This window comes from Salvelinus fontinalis, chromosome 31 (assembly GCF_029448725.1).
Source record: "Salvelinus fontinalis isolate EN_2023a chromosome 31, ASM2944872v1, whole genome shotgun sequence".
Classification (NCBI taxonomy): domain Eukaryota; kingdom Metazoa; phylum Chordata; class Actinopteri; order Salmoniformes; family Salmonidae; genus Salvelinus; species Salvelinus fontinalis.
In genome coordinates this window covers 24,337,363-24,357,004 of record NC_074695.1, presented here as the reverse complement: position 1 = coordinate 24,357,004, position 19,642 = coordinate 24,337,363, and the positions used below count along the sequence as shown (strand labels likewise).

Genomic DNA, 19,642 nt, shown 5'->3' with positions numbered 1-19,642 from the left:
AGAGGAATACCTATGTAAGAACGCTATTCATCGACTACATCTCAGCATTTAACACCATAGTACCCTCGAAACTTGTCATTAAGCTCGAGACACTGGGTTTCGACCCCGCCCTGTGCAACTGGGTCCTGGACTTTCTTACGGGCCGCCCCCAGGTGGTGAGGGTAGAAAACAACATCTCCACCCTGCTGATCCTCAACACTGGGGCCCCACAAGGGTGCATTCTCAGCCCTCTCCTGTACTCCCTGTTCACCCATGACTGCGTGGCCATGCACGCCTCCAACTCAATCATCAAGTTTGCAGACGACACTACAGTGGTAGGCTGGATTACCAACAACGACGAGACGGCCTACAAGGAGGAGGTGAGGGCCCTCGGAGTGTGGTGTCAGGAAAATAACCTCACACTCAACGTCAACAAAACAAGATGATCGTGGACTTCAGGAAACAGCAGAGGGATCACCCCCCTATCCACATCGACGGGACAGTAGTGGAGAAGGTGTAAAGTTTTAAGTTCCTCGGCGTACACATCACGGACAAACTGAAATGGTCCACCCACACAGACATCATGGTAGAAGGCGCAACAGCGCCTCTTCAACCTCAGGAGGCTGAAGAAATTTGGCTTGTCACCAACCAAAAACTCAAACTTTTACAGATGCACAATCGAGAGAATCCATCGAGTATCACCACCTGGTATGGCAACTGCTCCGCCCACAACCGGAAGGCTCTCTAGAGGGTAGTGAGGTCTTCACAATGCATCACTGGGGGCAAACTACCTGCCCTCCAGGACACCTACAGCACCCGATGTCACAGGAAGGCCAAAAAGATCATCAAGGACAACAACCACCCGAGCCACTGCCTGTTCACCCCGCTATCATCCAGAAGGCGAGGTTAGTACAGGTGCATCAAAGCTGGGACCGAGAGACTGAAAACAGCTTCTATCTCAAGGCCATCAGACTGTTAAACAGCCATCACTAACATTGAGTGGCTGCTGCCAACATACTGACTCAAATCTCTAGCCACTTTAATAATTAAAAATTGGATGTAATAAACATTATATTTATATGTACATATTCTTATTCATTCCTTTACACTTGTATAAGGTAGTTGTTGTGAAATTGTTAGATGCACAAGCATTTCGCTAAACTTGCATTAACATCTGCTAACCATGTGTATGTGACCAATAAAATTTGATTGACACCCCAGTGCTCCCACTACAATCCTCCCTCCTTTAAAACAGTTTGCTCCATCTGTCAGTCTAAGAATAAGTAAACCTATACAGAAGAGAATGAGGTATAAACACACAATATTTATTGAATAGAATATTTTCTATAAAATCTTAAGTGAATATTAACATAAATAAGAAATTGTAGAAAATAATCAAATAAAACGTTGAGCTTTGGCTCTGCTGCCTGGTAATTAGTCCAGTCCTCACAATATTACACAATTAGCTTTGTCTATACAATGTAAACATAACCCTATAGGCTATGGCTGCAGCTATACGTCTCAAAATAGTCAAATAAAACCTATACAGTGGGGCAAAAAAGTATTTAGTCAGCCACCAATTGTGCAAGTTCTCCCACTTAAAAAGATGAGGCCTGTAATTTTCATCATTGGTACACTTCAACTATGACAGGCAAAATGAGAAAAGAAAATCCAGAAAATCACATTGTAGAATTTTTTATTAATTAATTTGCAAATTATGGTGGAAAATAAGTATTTGGTCAATAACAAAAGTTTCTCAATACTTTGTTATATACCCTTTGTTGGCAATGACAGATGTCAAACGTTTTCTGTAAGTCTTCACAAGGTTTTCACACACTGTTGCTGGTATTTTGGCCCATTCCTCCATGCAGATCTCCTCTAAAGCAGTGATGTTTTGGGGCTGTTGCTGGGCAACACAGACTTTCAACTCACTCCAAAAATTTTCTATGGGGTTGAGATCTGGAGACTGGCTAGGCCACTCCAGGACCTTGAAATGCTTCTTACGAAGCCACTCCTTCGTTGCCCGGATGGTGTATTTGGGATCATTGTCATGCTGAAAGACCCAGCCACGTTTCATCTTCAATGCCCTTGCTGATGGAAGGAGGTTTTCACTCAAAATCTCACAATACATGGCCCCATTCATTCTTTCCTTTACACGGATCAGTCGCCCTGGTCCCTTTGCAGAAAAACAGCCCCAAAGCATGATGTTTCCACCCCCATGCTTCACAGTAGGTATGGTGTTCTTTGGATGCAACTCAGCATTCTTTGTCCTCCAAACACAACGAGTTGAGTTTTTACCAAAAAGTTCTATTTTGGTTTCATCTGACCATATGACATTCTCCCAATCTTCTTCTGGATCATCCAAATGATCTCTAGCAAACTTCAGACGGGCCTGGACATGTACTGGCTTAAGCAGGGGGACACGTCTGGCACTGCAGGATTTGAGTCCCTGGCGGCGTAGTGTGTTACTGATGGTAGGCTTTGTTACTTTGGTCCCAGCTCTCTGCAGGTCATTCACTAGGTCCCCCTGTGTGGTTCTGGGATTTTTGCTCACCGTTCTTGTGATCATTTTGACCCCACGGGGTGAGATCTTGCGTGGAGCCCCAGATCGAGGGAGATTATCAGTGGTCTTGTATGTCTTCCATTTCCTAATAATTGCTCCCACAGTTGATTTCTTCAAATCAAGCTGCTTACCTATTGCAGATTCAGTCTTCCCAGCCTGGTGCATGTCTACAATTTTGTTTCTGGTGTCCTTTGACAGCTCTTTGGTCTTGGCCATAGTGGAGTTTGGAGTGTGATTGTTTGAGCTTGTGGACATGTGTCTTTTATACTGATAACAAGTTCAAACAGGTGCCATTAATACAGGTAATGAGTGGAGGACAGAGGAGCCTCTTAAAGAAGAAGTTACAGGTCTGTGAGAACCAGAAATCTTGCTTTTTTGTAGGTGACCAAATACTTATTTTCCACCATAATTTGCAAATAGATTAATTAAAAATCCTACAATGTGATTTTCTGGATTTTTTCCCCTCATTTTGTCTGTCATAGTTGAAGTGTACCTATGATGAAAATTACAGGCCTCTCATCTTTTTAAGTGGGAGAACTTGCACAATTGGTGGCTGACTAAATACTTTTTTGCCCCACTGTACGTTGGTGTGATTAACTTTGGTTTTCAGCATCAGCACCAGTCTATTTGGACTGTCTGGAAGAAATTGAGAAAGTATGTCACAGTTAAGCAGTCATTTACACAAATGCACTTCTGCCATACAAACTTAGTAACATTTTAAGATTGTAAACATTTGAATGTTTGAATTTAAATCTTATCATCAAAATATTCCTCTTCTGCACTGAGGCAAAATCATCAATGTCGTCATCATAGGACATGCGTTTCCCCACGTCATGATTTATACTCACGATGGCCAGACCACTCAAACGTTCCTGTGACATGGAAGATCTCAGGAAGCTTTTGATGTGCTTTCATTTTGAAAAGCTCCTCTCTGCCAATGCTACTGTTACTGGTAGGGTGACTGCAATTCTTAGGGCTATCCAAAGGTTAGGAAAGAGTTCCTCCGGGTTTTTCTCACAGAGAAAGGAAAGCAGCTCAAAAGGCAGTCATCTTATCTGATGGCAGATCAGGTAAATTCTGAATCTTGTGTGCCAGATTCATTCCACTGATGTCACAGTCATCTCTGAAGGTTAGAGTGTTTTCAACTTCCATGTAGTGGGCCTTTAAAAGACTCCCATGACATCTGAGAGGCAGTGCAGTACTCCATATTTGGTTTTCACCTGGTTGAGTATTTCAAATCTCTCATCCATGGATATCACAGCAGAGTCGACCACAATGTTGAAGTAGTTGACCTCAAGGTTTTTCAGTGCATCAGTCACTGGTTCATTAGGAGCTACATAGCTGAAATGCCTCCTGCTGTTTCTCAGTCTCTTCTCTTTCAGAACAGCCTCCACATGTATTTCTTCACAATGCTTTTGGCTGTTGTCTGGGCCTGAGAGAATCCAGTTTCCCGGTATGTAGTGAGGAAGGCCTTTGCATTTGAGATTAAATTCACTGCGATATTCAACTGCATTGAGGCGGATTGGAGGAGCTCGTTCACCTCGTTTGTCATTGTCAGTATCTCGCACCATACGACACAGCAAATCAAGAAGCCGTAGGACCCAACTTCCTCTGTAAGTGCTTCTGCCTCCACTTTGGCCACAGGATCGTTGATCGCCTGTCTGGCTTCCAGTAATGCCTCCCGAACCTCTGAAGCCTGATTGCATGAACACTTTGGAGCCTACTCTCCCATCTTGTGTCACTCCATGACCTCACGGTTATGTTCACGTGCTTCTTCATAACAATCCATCTTTGTGTGGCAGCTGAAAAGAAGGTGAAGAGCATTTGCACATGCCCAAAAACCCAACTGCATCTTTTAAAGATTTGGCAGCATCTGCAATGACAAGGTTTAGAGTAGGTGCTCCATATGAGACAAACACAGATCTGGGATTTTTTTTCAGCAGTCTGGCTTGTACTCCTTGGTGCTTGCCCTTCATGTTGGCTCCATTATCATAAGCTTGTCCTCTGCAATCTTCAAATGGAATCTTGAGCTCGTTCAGCTTATCTAAGACGACAGTGGACAGATTGAAGCCTGTTGTAACCTCAACATGCACAAAGCTGAAGGTGCTCCTTGATCTCTGGTTTTCCCTTTAAAGCCACGCTTCTCAGAATAATGGACATTTGCTCCTGGTGACTAATGTCAGGTGTACAGTCCAAGATAATGGAGAAGTACTTGGAGTCTCTTACTTGAGTCACTATTGCTTCCAGAATCTTGTCACTCACAATCTGTATCAGCTCATTCTGTGTGTGCCTCCCAAGGTAATGAGCATGTGTCTCTCCATCTTTAATTTTGCTGAGATGATTTTCCATAACGGGGTCAAATTTGACCAGTAATTCAACCTCTTTTAGGAAGTTTCCATTATCTGGTTGGAAGAGTTTGTCTGATGAACCCCTGACTGCTAGGTTTCTTTCAGCCAGAGACTGGGTGATACTTATTAAATGTGTAAGGACAACCCACAATTCCTTTCTTTCAGCCTCCAAAATGGTCAGTGGTATCTGGTCAAGAGTCTGTCCCCGACTTAGGCGCAGATCAAGTTCTCTCCACTCAATAATATTGTTTGTGTGTTCAGGACTACCCTCATGGTGTTCCAGAAAGGCGTTGATATTTGACCAGTCATTCACGTCTATCTTTATTATTTTGTAGTCTTTTGTAGAAAAGAGCTTACAGCAAAAACAATACACAGTGTTGTTTTTGATTGAGTATGAAAGCCAGCTCCTGGTAATCTTTTCCCCATTTGACAGCTGTCTCTGTATTACGCCTGAATGGAAACCTCTTCTAGACTTGTCTTTACGGTAAGAAAAATCCAGTCCTGGTTTGAATGGACCCAACTCAGTCTAACTCAGTCCTCATAAAGTCTTAAGATTGGGGCCAATCTTCTGGGTCATTTGGTGGAGCAGCAACTGTTCTATTAGGGTCTGAGTTGCTTGTATCCGGTGCTGGCTGTACACCTCTATTTGTGCTAGTACTTGCTGAAGCCATCTGTACTGGGTCTGTGTTAGTATTTGCTGAAACCAGCTGTACTGGGTCTGTGTCAGTACTTACTGGGTCTGTGTTAGTACTTGCTGAAGCTGCCAGTACTGGGTCTGTGTTAGTACTCGCTAAAGCTGCCAGTACTGGGTCTGTGTTAGTACTCGCTGACACTGGATGTGGATCAACTGAGTCTGTGCTTGTACTGGCTGATGATCCAGCATCTCCTCTACTGACAAACTTAAGCACAGCACCTGTACATTATCGATAACAATATTATTCATTTTATCAGCTGCAACAAGCCCATTCAAACTGGCACCCCCAGATTTCCATTTATACATTTTCAAATATACAATACTATGGCTTGGCTGAATACTTGGTTATTATTTACTGAGAGATGTGCATCCATATTGCCCAGTATGCCCAGCTAATCAACATTTTAAATTCAATATATAAATCAATAGTCAATGTCAATCCATTGCTTTCCATCTTGCATTAGCCCAGAGTTGTAACTAAACCTTGACTGAGAGACTAGATAATCATTGTCTTGTTTTAAAATGACATGCGCATATGAGGAGTGCCATCACACCCATATATTGTCTGGACTGGTGTCCACAGAGGTTGCTGCTGGAAAGCGCAAGTTTCATTTCGTGCATGCACATATTAACGCATGTTTACGCGCAACGCGGTTATCTTTTCTGAGCTGCAGTTTATAAACACCGTATGTAATAAATAGATGTATTTCACTCTCACTTTTGTCAGGCACAAAGTCACAGAACACAGCCCTGGAAGTGGCTGGAAAGCAAGCAAGACAGACAGACTAAGAGATGCATTGCCCAGTTAGGTTAGCAAGACAGACTAGAGAGATGCACTGCAAGCTAGCACATCAACTTAATTAACTTCTTGTCAATAGGGGGTGCTGTTAGCACTTTGTAATAATGACGTTCCCAAATTAAACTGCCTCGTACTCAATTCTTGCTCGTACAATATGCATATTATTATTACTATTGGATAGAAAACTCTAGTTTCTAAAACCGTTTTGAATTATATCTGTGAGTGAAACAGAACTGGACTTAGAGCAATTTTCCTATGGGGATGTTAGAATGCCAAATTTTGCAAGCTGCTCTGAGATCTGTTTATAAATCTGCCTGTCTTCTATTGGTTGAGATGCACTGCATACGCCTTCCCCTGGATGTTAGCGAATAGGGAGACTTGAAATGGAGTCTCTACGTAGATCTGAAAGGTTAGAAATCGCTTGGCAAGGACGTGTCTGTTCTTTTCCCTCTTCGCTCTGACGCACTGAGGACCTTGGCATATTGTACTAGAACCTTCGGTTATAGCTCTTAGAAATTCCTGGCTGTTTTTATTCGATATAGGCTTTAAAGACATCATACTGTTGTTATTTTAAACCAAATTATATCAGTTTATGTCAGTATATTGCGATTTTCGGGTATTTATCTTCGTGGCGTTCTAGGGGGTTGGGTATCTCTCTCTCACATGCTAATGCTTACTGCTAATTGCAACGTTGAAGAGGACGTTCTACAACCTAGCAACAATTCTTTTGGACAAAGGACACCTTTCCCAAGATTCTGATGAGAGTTCATCAAAAAGTAAGAACTATTTATGCTGATAATTCGTTGTTCTGTTGAAAAATGTCAAATGCATAAGCCGCCATTAATTGCAGTGCAGCCTCGCTTTAACGCACGCTGTATGTTGAAGTAACGTTAATTTAAAAAATGTAACACAGCGATTGCATTAACAACTAATTTGTCTTTCATTTGCTGTCCAACCTGTATTTTTTAGTCAAGTTTTGGATTAGTTACTGATTAGAATAGGTGCCTCTCCAAAGATTTCTCCCGACATTTTCTGGGCAGCTTTGCTACTTTTCTCATTGTATAACCACGATTTGTGCCGCTAAATATGCACATTTTCGAACAAACTCTATATGCATTGAGTAATATGATGTTATAGGACTGTCATCTGAAGAATTCTGAGAAGGTTAGTGAAAAATTTTATATTTTGGTGGTTTATACGTTATCGCTATTTTTGGCTTGAATCAATGCTGTTGTGATGTTTGCTATTGTGGTAAGCTAATATAACGCTATATTGTGTTTTCGCTGTAAAACACTTAGAAAATCTGAAATATTGGCTGGATTCACAAGATCTGTGTCTCTCATTTGCTGTACGCTGTGTATTTTTAAGAAATGTTTTATGATGAGTAATTAGGTAATACACGATGGTCTCTGTAGTTATTCTAGTTGCTTTGGTGAGAGTTGTGATGGTGGCTGCAATGGTAAACTATGATTTATACCTGAAATATGCACATTCTAACAAAACATATGCTATACAATAAATATGTTATCAGACTGTCATCTGAGGAAGTTGTTTCTTGGTTAGTGGCTATTTATATCTTTATTTGGTCGAAATTGTGATAGCTACCTATGCAGGAAGAAAATGGTGGACAAAAATAGTTGTGTCTTTTGCTATCGTGGTTAGCTAATAGATTTACATAGTGTCTTCCCTGTAAAACATTTTTTTTTAAATCAGAAATGATGGCTGGATTCACAAGATGTGTATCTTTCATCTGGTGTCTTGGACTTGTGATTTAATGATATTTAGATGCTACTATTTACTTGTGACGCTATGCTAGGCTATGCTAGTCAGCTTTTTTTACTGATGGGGGTGCTCCCGGACCCGGGTTTGTGATGAAGTAGAGGTTAACATTACTTTTATTTGCTGACATCAAACTTGGAGAGGAGAGAACACAGGTTTACCTGATTGCTGTTCCCGCAATTCTCTCATTGTATTTTCTTTCTTTCTCTTTTCGTTACCAGAAGGATAGTTCCGCTTCATCCTGTCATCCAAGTTGTAAACATTGACACCCGCTTTGACACGAGGAGGCGGGGCCCTTGCTTAATTTGCGGGGCCCTATGCAACTTGCGTTGTGAGCGTATAGGGCCGCCCGGCTATGCCTGCAGTCAGCATGCCAATTGCCTGCTCCCTCAAAACTTGAGACATCTGTGGCATTGTGCTGTGACAAAACAGCACATTTGTGGCATTTTATTGTCCCAAACACAAGGTGCACTTGTGTATTGATCATGCTGTTTAATCAGCTTCTTGATATGCTACACCTGTCAGGTGGATGGATTATCTTGCCAAGGAGAAATGTTCACTGACAGGGACGTAAACAAATGTGCACAACTTTTGTTTGCATGGAACATTTCTAGCATCTTTTATTTCAGCTTATGAAACCAACACTTTACATGTTGTGTTTATATTTTTGTTCAGAATATTTACCTAGTTGGCTTGTTGTTGTGTGATCTATGCGAGATAAATATTCCTCAATTATATTCCTAAAATATTCCTTCAATTTAAGAGCACCATAGGAAACATGCATTCTGACAAGCAGTCAATGCACAACAATTCTTGTAATCACTGGGAAAACTGCAGTTTTTATGGCCTTTGTTAAGAGGCAGTGGTGGAAAAAGTACCCAATTGTCATACTTGAGTTAAAGTAATACGATAACTTAATAGAAAATGACTCAAGTAAAAGTCAGTCATCCAGTAAAATACTACTTGAGTAAAAGTATTTGGTTTTAAATATACCTAAGTATCAAAAGTTATATTAAGCAAACTAGACGGCACCATTTTCTTGCTTATTTATTAGCCTGGGCACACTACAACAATCAGACATCATTTACAAAACGAAGCATGTGTTTAGTGAGTCCGCCAGATCAGAGGTAGTAGGGATGACCAGGCATGTTCTCTTGATAAGTGTGTGAATTGGACCATTTTCAAAATGTAACAAGTACATTTGGGTGTCAGGGAAAAATGTATGGAGTGAAAACTACATTATTTTCTTTAGGAATGTTGTAGTCAAATATAAATACAAAAGTACAGATACTGCAAAACAATTGCTTAGTATTTTTACACCACTGAAAACAGAGCTCTCAGCTTTTCTCCTAAATATGCGTGAGACCTACACCATTTTAAACCAAGAGTTTTTTAAACCAAGAGTTTTTAGCAGTTTCATGATTAAGCAGGTTACCAATTTTCCCTGAGTGCATAGGGAAGAGTAGTGCTAAATGTAACATGGGTCAATTGTAGAGGTCGACCGATTAAATCGGGGCCGATTTCAGGTTTTCATAACAATCGGAAATCGGTATTTTTGGGGGCCGTTCCCCCCCCCCCCCCATATTTTTTTTTACCACCTTTATTTAATCTTTATTTAACTAGGCAAGTCAGTTAAGAACACATTCTTATTTTCAATGACGGCCTAGGAACGTTCTGCCTCGACAGATTATTAACCTTGTCAGCTCGGGGGATCCAATCTTGCAACCTTACAGTTAACTAGTCCAATGCTCTAACACCTGATTACATTGCACTCCACGAGGAGCCTGCCTGTTACGCGAATGCAGTAAGCTAAGGTAAGTTGCTAGCTAGCATTAAACTTATCTTATAAAAAACAACCAATGACTGTCATTGCGCCAATGTGTACTTAACCATAAACATCAATGCTTTCTTAAAATCAATACACAAGTATATATTTTTAAACCTGCATATTTAGCTAAAATAAATCCAGGTTAGCAGGCAATATTAACCAGGTGAAAGTGTCATTTCTCTTGCTTTCATTGCACACAGAGTCAGGGTATATGCAACAGTTTGGGTCGCCTGGCTCTTTGCGAACTAATTTGCAAGAATTTTACTTAATTAGGACATAACATTGAAGGTTGTGTAATGTAACAGGAATATTTAGACTCATGGATGCCACCCGTTAGATAAAATACAGAACGGAATAAATGTTTTGTTTTCGAGGTGATAGTTTCCGGATTAGTCAAAGGTATATGGTTTAGAGAGAAATAGTCGACGCGTTATAATTCCTGTAATAACTTGCAAGGGGTTCCTTAGTTATTTTACCGTTCATGTCTTCCATAGAGAATGTCTTGATCTACTTCAAATAAGGTCTGTGTTTCGTGCAGGCTTAAACCGCTTCGACGTTTTGATACCCGTGTAAATCTCACTAGGATAATGTAACGTTTGTCAACATATTTTCATAAATTCATTCTACAGAAAAAAAATTATCTTCGCTTATATTTAGCCAATATTGATCAGAGTTACCTTGTCCAATGGATATCTAGAGTTATAAAATTGGCACGGTGGTGTAAGCCTACACGAAACACAGACCTTATTTTAAAGTGAATCTAAAAATATCCTATGGAATAAATGAAGGAACCGCTTTTCAGATGATTTTGCTAAAAGGTGTCATGGGAATTATGACTTGCACTTTGGTCGTCAATTCTTACCATGCCCATTATTGAAATAAGATTTCCTGCATATAGAAATTACAGTTTTTGTTTTCAACATTCATCACAGGTAACTTAAACCCTATTTTTATTCAAACAGTTGAGAGTATTTGTCTTCTAAGCAGACTCTTCAGTATCATTGTCACTTCAGAGCTGTGTGTGTGTATTTATGTATTATATTAAAGTTAAAATAAAAGTGTTCATTGTTCATTCAGTATTGTTGTAATTGTCATTATTACAAAAATGTGTGTATGATATATATATATATGGTTTTTTTTTATTTTTATAAATCGGACGATTTATCGTCTTTATTCGGTATCGGCTTTATTTGTCCTGCAATAAATCGGTATCGGCGTTGAAAAATCATAATCGGCCGACCTCTAGTCAATTGTAGGGTAACTTGGGGTAAACCCTTGCTCAAAATTATTTTTGGGGAGTGATGGGGCAGATTACATTTTTTGTTGAGCAAGAGAAGTGGCTACCAGGGAAAGTGTTTGGGGGGGGGGGGGATTGTGACATGAAGTGGTTTCTGTGAGAAGTACAGGCAGAGAGAGGCCGTGTTACCCAAGTGACCCTAACAGGTAGACCTACATAGGCTATATGCATGGACCAATATGTTAAAATAACCTTTACGACCTTCCCCCCCCCCACCGCATTTTTGTTTTCTCCAGAGGAAACACTAGGCTGTAGCATTTACTTGTAAATTGTTTTGAATATATAATTAATCTTGCAGAATGCGAGGACAGTGTATGGCACTCGCTATAGTCAGCATGCATATATAAATTGAAAAAGTCATGGCAAAATATCAAAACATTCCACCCACACCTCCACAGAATTGTGATAAAATGAACCATTGCTTTTTCTTTTTAGAAACTTCCATTGCCTAATTCAAAATAGTTAGAAATTATACAACAAATAAAGGGTGTTATTGTCACCATAGTGAATGATGGCATTTTTCAGGCGAGGTTATAATCCTAGTTCATACACCAAGTTTTAGGACGGGGGTCGGCTTTATAATGGAAAACATGCATGTGTATGGCATGCGCCTAGTTTATAAATCTCAATATATTTAGACGTACGTATTCTTTTTTACTGTGAAATTTACACAGATATAAAAGAGGCCCCTACTAGCAAAACTGGAATTGTATTCAAATCAATGCAATCGGAATGTAGTCAAACCTAGAGAGAAATCTTTTGGTGTATGATCCTTTTCAGTCCTTACCTTCTCCTTCATTCTCTCAAACGTCCCTCGCTGGGACATAACCATTTTCAAGTTAGTGTCGAACACCATACCAGAAGTATCTGGGGGGAAAGAGAGAAAATGTTGCTTGAAAAAATAAAATGTGGATTTGTAATCTCAGTTTTTTGCTGGACCTAGGTCTATTTGCAAAACAAATTGTAAATGCATAAGCACATAATTTGTTCAAACAAAGATCTCCTCATACCTAGTCATTCCTGTACATTCAAAATGTATTTGTGTTGAAAGTCAACCATGGCTGAGAACACAGGGATTGTCATAAATCATGTGGAACAGACAGGAGGACTTGGATATTTCCTTACTGGGTGAATAATGAGAAGATGCTTGCTTGAGGACCTCTTAAGTAAAATATGCACTTGTTTTACAACTTTAAAAAAAAAGGTGCTTGAGGCCTAGGCCTAAAGATTTTACAACACTTCTATGGGCTTTATTTAGGATAGGACCAAAAATAACTAACCACAGAGAAATGAAACTTGTCTCAAGAAATCTTAGCATCTGGACTGGCCCAAAATGATCTGAGATCTGCATTGAATTTGAACCGGTTATAACGGATGTACAGTTCTAGAAACGGAATGAGTCAGCAAAGCAGGGGTTTACGCATCAGACGTATACGAATACCGCCCTAAACAAAATAAGCTCAATGAGATGAGAAACAGATGGGTTGCTGCAACCCAAAGACATGTGGCATGAGCAAAGAATGCCAGAGGACAGTTTTGCAGTACTCTGCAAGTCTTAATGGATGGCTTTATTTCAGAAAGTTCATGAAATAGCCTAACTTTATCTTAGAAAAGTTTGAACACTTAAAAAGGTATATACTATCCATTGTGGACTGCATGAATGTCAGTTCAAATTGCTGTCCATCTCTCAACTATTGTGTTTGAAAGGATCCATTCTACCTCAATAAGATGTCTCGGAATGTATCCTTTCCAAAAGCGGTTCTGGCCAAAAGCAGCAGTGGCAACGATGTTTGGTCTGAGACAGTCAATGTTTTTTTTGTCTACAGTACAATAGCAGAGCAGGAAAATCTGATGGAATTCCACCATGCAACCTCCAGATATTAAAATAAAAATTTGCCAGGAGTTCATAGCTTTGAGTAGGGACGTCAAACGTTCAGCCTGCTGCACAGCCCCTATGGACGCTCTTCTAGAGCACCTGATTAAATTGTACAGAAAAATACCCCCTCTTTAAATGGTTAAATGTGAAATGTGATTGGGGCAAAAAACTTTGCGTTTGCTTTATTTAAAATCAACCCCTGAAACTTATCCAAAATGCTGCATCCCGCCTGGTGTTCAACCTTCCATGTCACCCAGCTCTTCTGCACAGTTCACTGGCTTCCAGTCAAAGCTCGCATCCACTTCAAGACCAAGGTATTTGCCTATGGAGCAGCAAGAGGAACTGAGATATATGGTTGTACCAACTAGCTATCTATCTTAAAGAGGAATGCACTAACTAAGACGCTCTGCAGAACAGTGTCTGCTAAATGACTAAAATGTAAATTAAGATAATTATTTTGCAAATATCTAATTAATGTAGAATTGCTCTACTTTCCACTGATGTAGACAGTAGGTGTTAACATTACACAAGCTGATGTTTTGACAACATCAAATTGGGGGGGGTGGGGGGATTACACATGCTTTTTTACCTCAGATTGGTGATGTTTCTACAAAAGTTTATAGTTAACACAATGGCAAGATCAATTGCTTAAGGCAGATCAATATCTTGTGTACTATTGATTTTGTCATAATTCATAATTCATTCACAAATACACGGATTTCAAAGTCAAACCTTCACTTACATAGAAGCCAACCGTAGTCACTTCATATCGTATGGCGGGTCGTGATTCGTTGAAGTTAATTAAGAGAAAATGTAGTTTGTTCCCTTTTCTGTGATGGCAGCTTCACGAAATCAACATCACCCATTCCAAAATATAGATAGAATTTATAGAAGGCTTCTATCTAACCAACCATGGGTTCTCCAAGTTTCCGTGTGGCCTTTGACTAGCGTTAGTTTAAACAGCACTACACCCCAAACGTTTGCCCCGTTCTATTGATTTCAGCGTGATATCCATGGAAGTGATTAACAGAAAGTGTTATGCTATACTTACCGCATTGGAGACCCACTTGAAACAAAATTCAACACTTCAACATGTAGCAAGCAGTCTTCTATAAAATTGTCCTCTAACCAGTGATGTACACATTGTTCCCAGATTCCTTGTGTTAGTTTTAACAGGACGTGCAACCTCATTTCCTCCCTCTTGCGTAATTGATTTCAACAAGATAATCGATAGGCGGGATTGACAAAAGTGTTGTATTAGTGTTTCTGTTCTGGTGGCCCCCGTATCAAAATGCAACATTCCAAAAAGTACCTGACTCTTCTGCAGGTTGTCCTCCAACCAGTGATATAAAAATATATCCAGTTTCCATGTGGTAGTTTCAACAGCGCATAAACATGAGTCCAAAAACACACTGTGATTGATTTATTTTGATGATATAGGCCTACCAGAAATCACCAAAACACGTTTGCCCTGCCTACTATGAGATGAGTGTATGGCCTAAACAGACCCACTTGATTAAATTGCATGTCAATTTGTCGAGTGCTGCTTATTTAGCCTGATGCCAGCTCTGTGTGCTATCGTATCAACTCCTTGTCATGCCAAATATGATGTGCCAATCAATGTTTGGCATGACAAGGAGTTGACATGACATGTTCAAACATATCTAGGGCTAGGCTACTGCTTCTTGCAGGGAGATAGAGCAACACAAGTTAGAGCAGCAGATGAAACTTCCACCATTTACAAACACTTATTTAGGAGGGCCTATAAAAATTTGTCCCGATTGAATTAAGTGTCTTTGAGAATCAGCTTCACACATGTAATGGTGCACAATGCAGAAATCTCTACGCCATTTCCTGGTTGCTAAAATTGTAATAGTTTGCCTAATTTCAGTTTGTGACAAAACAAGCAAGTATAGTGGAGACCATCATTATACCATCTAAACCGCTGTGAAATATATTTTCCATAACCAAAAATATTGTATTTTCAGCTGGTGTACAAAACTAAAAGACGAAACTTAACGGGAAGCATAGAAACAGCGAACATAGAACAGATCTACTGCTTCTTAGACTTGCTTTCAATGAAAGATCTATAACTAAAATGTCTATGTGAATTTGGCCAGGGGTCACCCAAAAAGTTACATAATGTAACATTAAAATGCATTCTAGCACTGGTTATAGCATTTTCAATGCTAGTTTATCTGTTTTTAAAAACAAATAGCAGAGACGAATGACAGCATTACATACCCTTCTGGCTGTTTTTCTTCGCCATGTTGTAACTCCACTAGTCCAAAAAGTAGAGTAAGTAGGTCACAGCTGATAAGTGCCCCAGAGTACAGCTCTTCAAGTCAAAAACAAATCAATAAAAACAATTCTCCAGATTTTCAGTTTGAACTAGTTTCCTAAATGGAGACTTCAGCTCTTCATGTGTAGAAATGTTCCTCCTTGATTTCCCCTCAGACAGGATACCAACAAAGGCTCACAAATCTGGCAGTGGTTGAAGGAGGCAGGGGCAGATCAGGCCTCCACCACTTCGGCTTGGATTCAACTTTTCTTCTCCGTTCTCCCCAAAGTTGATCCAATTCTTAAATTTGACAGAAATAAGGTTACTGTCTTGGGTTGATGTCATAAGCAGAGGATTAGAAAGAGTTGCATGAGATGACCTAAGTGAACAGACAGAAAAAAACCTAGTAGTTCATAATTAATCTTGACCCAACAAATGCACACAAAATAAAATGGTTGTAACATTTACCATATTCAGAGAAGAACTATTACATTGGTGCTGTCAAGTCTATAACTAGACTATTCTAGGGAAAATGCCTTGAAATGTAGACGACAATGCATGTGCATTGTCTAGAACTGGAAATAGTCATGCACGTTCACAAAAAACTATTCCTTTGCTCAGAAGTCATAAAACGTGATGAAAAACAGATTTAAATAAATTACTCAGTCTGGGACATCCTTCTAGACACTCTGGACTCAATATTGTACATGGCAGCAGCATATTTTCAGTTTCGCTAAAATGCACAGCGAAGAAACCTTTTAATCATGATTTAGTCATAATATTTAACTAAACTAATAAAACTGTTAAACCCCCCCAAAAAATCATATGAAGGCCTACAAATCTTTGAGTACAGTTACATGCACTCAATAATACGATTGTGGATAGTCAGATTAATAATAGTTAAAAAACGTTTCTATGCTTTGGAAGATAAAGATTTCTCCAATAATCCTGTCTACATGGACACATCTGAAATCAGGTTACCTGATGGGACTTATGTAGAAAAATCACCCATCAAAATAAACGTTCTACCACAGCTACCATGTTATTTTTCAAACGCCTATTTGATTCCGAGTTGAACATATAAAGTTTGCATGTGAAAACTATTTCTAAGAAGCATACTTTTTTTTCTTCCCCAAACTCACTTCACGATGTGTATTAGAGGAAGGAATGTGCTACCGATGCAGGCACATGTGCCGATCAAATACACATTTGGAACGCCGATTAAGGTGTTAACATGTCCTAATAATTAGAAAGATTGCTCAGAAAAACAGGTGTTTTAATCAGCATATGCTTACTTCGATTTTAACTTTAAACTGATTAAGATAAGCAGATGAAGGCGTTTACGTGACTAACGTCATACTCGGCCATTTGCCATAATCAATTTAATATCGAATTAGTGTGAATGTAAACGTACTCTCTGAGATCATGTTGAATTTGTATTAGAGCAAAGTAGGTAGTTAGGATTTTTCAAAAAAATCTGACATACAGATAGCTTATGTCACAATGAAGTTTTAGCAATACATATTGACACTAGCCAATATGCCAAGTTAACTTGCTGACAGACACCATGTCCATAATCAGTTTGATCATGCCAAGTACTTGAGAACCTTGAACACCACCCTCAGCAAACTGTTGAGTCATTTATGGGCCAGCTGTTTCCCACTTAGGTTTCCATTTGACTCAGCAGTACTGGAAAGGGAAACTTAAACTATGCAAACCCACACCCTTTTCATTATCCCTTCATGTCACAGTCCGGCACTCATTTCATAGCATGCCACCACACCTTTAAACACGTCAAACCATAAGCACTGTCAACAAGTTAGCCAAGACATGGATGCATTGTGTTTATCAAGAGGGATGGTGCTAGTAGGTTACACACCATGTGTTGATTTAGGCAAAACACTGAATAGGACCAGGCAATAAACATTTTATTAATTGGCCTCGATTCTAAAAACTGAAGAATTTTAGACTAGCAAATTTATGAAACTGTAATAAGATGTCCTTTTGAAGCCTGAGCCAAATTTACAAGGGTCATCACACAAGACGTTGGCAACCCACTTGTGAACAGCATTGTAGTTCAATCAGTGCTGCAGGGTCTTGACTCACAATACACACACAGATAAAGAGCACAATCTGGAAATTTGGCCTCATGTAAAAAGTGTAGCCCTGTGTTGATCAAAGTTGTTAGGACTGCAGAGACTACAAATTATACCACATGAGACTCAATGACGCCAGGCTGTGTGTTTCCTTATGAATAGGACTAATACATTTAGAAAATGATTTGTTTAGAATCTGGGCAGCTTTTTAAGTTTGCTGTGTGTAATCAAAAAGGACACCACACTGTAAGTACGTTTACATGCACACTAATAAATCGATATTCAACTGACTATGGCAGAGTATGGCATTAGTCATGTAAACACCTTACTCTGCTTATCTTAATTGGCTTAAGGTAATAATCGAAGTAAGCATACACTGATTAAAACACTTGGTTTTCTGATCAATCTTTCAAATTATTAGAACATGTAAACAGCTTAATTGGAGTTCCAGTAGTGAATGAATGAGCGGGAATGAAGTGAAGATTTTTAGGTATTCATCTTATAGTTCACATACAAACCTTTTGTCTGAACTCAGAATCAAAAAGTATTCGCAAAAATAACATGGTCACTGTGGCATAAAGTTTATTTTGATTGGCAATTTTCTGCATTTATTAAAAGTCCCATCATCAGTAGCCTGATTTCAGAGGTGTCCATGTAAACATGATTATTATTCAAAGTTCTGGGACACTAAAGTCCATGGAGAATAAGAGCACCTCCTCCCAGCTGCCCACTGCATCTACGATAATCGAGAATTTCAATAAGCATTTTTCTACAGCTGACCATGCTTTCCACCTGGCTACCCCTACCCCGGTCAACAGCTCTGCACCCCACACAGCAACTTGCCCAAGCCTCCCCATATCAGGATAGCTGATGTTCTGGAAGCGCTGCAAAATGTGGATCCCTACAAATCAGCTGGTCTAGACAATCTGGCCCCTCTTTTCCTAAAGTTATCCACCGCAATTGTTGCAACCCCTATTACTAGCCTGTTCAACCTCTTTCGTATCGTCTGAGATCCCCAAAGATTGGAAAGCTGCCGCGGTCATCCCCTCTTCAAGGGGGGAGACACTCTAGACCCACTGCTACAGACCTATATCTATCCTACCATGCCTTTCCAAGGTCTTCAAAAGCCAAGTTAACAAAGAGATCACCGACCATTTCGAATCCCACTCTACCTTCTCCGCTATGCAATCTGGTTTCCGAGCTGGTCATGGGTGCACCTCAGCCACGCTCAAGGTCCTAAACGATATCATAACCGCCATCGATAAAAGACAATACTGTGCAGCAGTCTTCATCGACCTGAACAAGGCTTTCGACTCTGTCAACCACCACATTCTTATCGGCAGACTCAACAGCCTTGGTTTCTCAAATGACTGCCTCGCCTGGTTCACCAACTACTTCTCAGACAGAGTTCAGTGTGTCAAATCGGAGGGCCTGTTGTCCGGACCTCTGGCAGTCTCTATAGGGGTGCCACAGGGTTAAATTCTCGGGCCGACTCTTTTCTCTGTATACATCAATGATGTCACTCTTGCTGCTGGTGATTCTCTGATCCACCTCTACGCAGACGACAACATTTCTGTATACTTCTGGCCCTTCTTTGGACACTGTGTAAACTAACCTCCAGACGAGCTTCAATGCCATACAACTCTCCTTCCGTGGCCTCCAACTGCTCTTAAATGAATGTAAAACTAAATGCATGCTCTTCAACCGATCGCTGCCCGCACCTACCCGCCCATCCAGGATCACTACTCTGGACGGTTCTGACTTAGAATATGTGGACAACTACAAATACCTAGGTGTCTGGTTAGACTGTAAACTCTCCTTCCAGACTCATATTAAGCATCTCCAATCCAAATTTAAATCTAGAATCAGCTTCCTATTTCGCAACAAAGCATCCTTCATTCATGCTGCCAAACATACCCTCGTAAAACTGACTATCCTACCGATCCTAGACTTCGGCGATGTCATTTACAAAACAGCCTCCAACACGCTACTCAACAAATTGGATAGTCTTATCACAGTGCCATCCGTTTTGTCACCAAAGCCCCATATATACTACCCACTACTGCAACCTGTATGCTCTCGTTGGCTGGCCCTAGCTAAAC

General features: G+C 40.0%; 1 protein-coding gene across 6 annotated transcripts in view; it reads right to left on the bottom strand.

Annotated features, from left to right (window-relative positions):
- The window catches only part of LOC129829913 (spermatogenesis-associated serine-rich protein 2-like), a 63,881-nt gene that overhangs the window by 16,139 nt on the left and 28,100 nt on the right, over nt 1-19,642 (bottom strand). For 2 of the 6 annotated variants that reach the window (XM_055891922.1, XM_055891921.1), the window contains 2 exons: nt 15,408-15,744; nt 12,075-12,154 (listed from right to left, as the gene is read on the bottom strand). In XM_055891922.1, coding sequence (XP_055747897.1) covers nt 12,075-12,154; nt 15,408-15,432 — 105 coding nt within the window. In that variant the 5' untranslated portion in view covers nt 15,433-15,744. Of the gene's footprint in view, nt 1-12,074; nt 12,155-15,407; nt 15,824-19,642 lie in introns of all 6 variants that reach the window. The other 4 variants (XM_055891925.1, XM_055891920.1, XM_055891924.1 and 1 more) reach the window with 2 other exon arrangements.